At 39.6% G+C, this 2,872-nt stretch overlaps 1 protein-coding gene across 1 annotated transcript; it reads left to right on the forward strand.

The window, feature by feature from the left end:
- LOC107605498 (acyl-lipid (9-3)-desaturase) lies at positions 375-2,165 on the forward strand. Its single transcript, XM_016307391.1, has one exon. The coding sequence runs from the start codon at positions 382-384 to the stop codon at positions 1,726-1,728; it is 1,347 nt and encodes a 448-aa protein (XP_016162877.1). The 5' UTR covers positions 375-381; the 3' UTR covers positions 1,729-2,165.

Genomic DNA, 2,872 nt, shown 5'->3' on the forward strand with positions numbered 1-2,872 from the left:
AATGTTTATATGTTGAAAATTATTTCAAGAACTAACATAAGTCATGTTCGCAAAATTTATAAATGCAATTAAAATTTTAGAGACTAAATTAAAATCTTCATATAAGTTGAGAGACTAAATTGAATATTATATCTATTGATAATTAAATTAATTTTTTTGAGCAATAATCAATCAATATTTTTTCTTTTCATTTCTAAACTTTTGTTTATTTGATCATTATTAGTTAAAAAATTAACTGTCCAGCAAAACTGATAATTAATTTAGTCCCCATGAAATTGTATAATATAATTTATCCAATTGTAGATTTAAATCTCATTAATATTTATGCCTAAAAAAAAATAAAATATACATATAGTTTAATTTCTATNGTTACATTCATCAATGGCGGAACCACAATCAACAAACTACATTTCACGAGAAGAACTCAGCAAGCACAACAAACCCCAAGATCTATGGATCTCCATTCACGGCAAAGTCTACAACGTCACCAACTGGCTCCAATACCATCCAGGTGGCGCCTCCCCATTGCTCAACCTCGCCGGTCAAGACGTAACCGATGCATTCCTCGCTTTCCACCCCAACCACGCCTTCAACCGCCTCCAACCTTTCTTCACCGGCTCCTACCTCGCCAACCACAACGTCTCCGAAGCTTCCAGAGACTACCGAAACCTCCTCTCCACCTTCACAAGAATGGGCCTCTTCGACCATAACCGCGGCGTTCTCACTTCTCTCGTCTTCATTTTCATTATGTTCTGTTTATGCGTTTACGCGGTTCTCTTCGCCCAGACCGGCCTGGTTCGCGTTGGCTCCGGCGCTTTGATGGGATTTTTATGGATTCAGAGCGGTTGGATTGGTCATGACTCCGGTCATTACAAGATTGTTAGTTCCAAGAAACTCAACCGGGTTCTTCAAATTCTTTCCGGTAATGTTCTGGCCGGAATTAGCATTGGTTGGTGGAAATGGAACCACAATGCGCATCACATTGCTGTTAACAGCCTCGATTTCGATCCCGATCTTCAACACCTTCCGTTCTTCGTCGTCTCTTCGAGGTTCTTCAATTCACTCTTTTCTTGCTTCTACGAGAGGATCATGAAATTCGATTCGTTTTCTAGGTTATTGGTTAGTTATCAGCATTGGACATTTTACCCTGTTATGTGCTTCGCTAGGCTCAATTTGTTTGCGCAATCTTTCATGTTGTTGTCTTCGAATCGGAAGGTTCCTGATAGAGGAACTGAGATTTTAGGGCTAATTGCTTTCTGGATTTGGTACCCTTGCTTGGTTTCTTGTTTGCCTAATTGGGGGGAAAGGATTTTGTTTGTGTTAGCAAGCTTTTCTGTTACTGGAATTCAGCATGTTCAATTCTGTTTGAACCATTTCTCTGCCAAAGTTTATGTTGGTCCTCCAACCGCAACGGATTGGTGTGAGAAGCAGTGTAATGGTACTCTTGATGTGAGTTGTTCTTCTTGGATGGATTGGTTCCATGGAGGTTTGCAGTTTCAGGTTGAGCATCACTTGTTTCCGAGGCTGCCTCGGTGCCATCTTCGGAAGATTTCTCCCTTTGTTAAGGATCTTTGCAAGAAGCATAATCTTCCTTACAATTGCGTGTCCTTCTGGAAGGCAAATGCTCTCACGATTCGGACGCTGAGGGACGCTGCGCTGCAGGCTCGCGACGTTTCTAATCCTGTTCCAAAGAATCTTGTTTGGGAAGCTGTTAACACTCATGGATGAGTGGCAACTGGCAAGGTTCTTGTTGTGTTGCTTGGCTTTGAAGAAATTGGGAATAATTGGTTGCGAATTGGTTAGAGAGGCGTCAATCCGGTGTGGTTGCAGCAGATTCGACTAATTTACTATCAAAATTGATACCTGGAATGTATGGTTTAATATATTGTTCTCTATCTTGATTCTGCTCTGCACTTCATTCATGCTACAGAGAGTGGAATGTAAGTAATGCTATTATTATTATTCTTTAAAAGCTTCATAATAGTTTGAATTCAATGTGTATTGTAGCACATTATTATGCATGGGAAGGGAATTCATTTGAAATTTGTCTCCTTTCCTTCTTATTGATCGACTAGTTGCTCCTATCAGTTTGGTTATGCAACTTTGTTCATTGTATTGTGAGATTTTGTTATTTATGAAAGAACATCATCATTTTAGTTTTATCATTGTGGAGGCACTTGCATTCTTCCATACTTTGATCTTTTATCAATCTCCAATTGTATTCAAGTTTTTGCATACAAGGACGAGACAAACACAGAGCGAGTTGTGTAAAGAATTTTGGCGCAAAGCATGTGAAGTTGGACCAAGTCTCTTTCTTGCTTACGCATATTTCGTCACGTATCTAATATCTATAATCTATAATTTTATGATGGCACCCTCTTCTCTCAACCAATGTATGGCTTGAGTTGATTGTGTCAAGATGGAAAATGGAAAATGACAATTTTTGTTTATCGGTGATTGTTCATTTCTGTTTTCTCCTATAAGGGCTTAAGGCAAATCATTGGTTGTTCAAAAAACGATTTTGATAGAGCTAATCAAACGAGCGGGCCGACAAGTTCGAATCAGAAAATGACTGGTTTTTATCTTAACGATTCTGCTGAGGAGTGTTGGTATCCGACCAGCTGCTCCGCCCAGATGTGGTGGTGGCAGATACTACTAATCCACTATGCTACCTCTGCCTATCTAGATGCTAGATCTAGGTAGTGATCCGGTGAAGGGTGGTGCCTCAGGATCCAAATACTGGGGAGATTGGGTTTATGGGTAGTGGGCTTTATCCTGGCCCGTTTGGGCGCTGAAAAAAAAAAAAGAGAAAATATCATCTTAACTTGACTCTATTCATACGAATTGATAAGTTAAATGAATTGATCCACTT

This window comes from Arachis ipaensis, chromosome B06, assembly GCF_000816755.2.
Source record: "Arachis ipaensis cultivar K30076 chromosome B06, Araip1.1, whole genome shotgun sequence".
Taxonomy (NCBI): domain Eukaryota; kingdom Viridiplantae; phylum Streptophyta; class Magnoliopsida; order Fabales; family Fabaceae; genus Arachis; species Arachis ipaensis.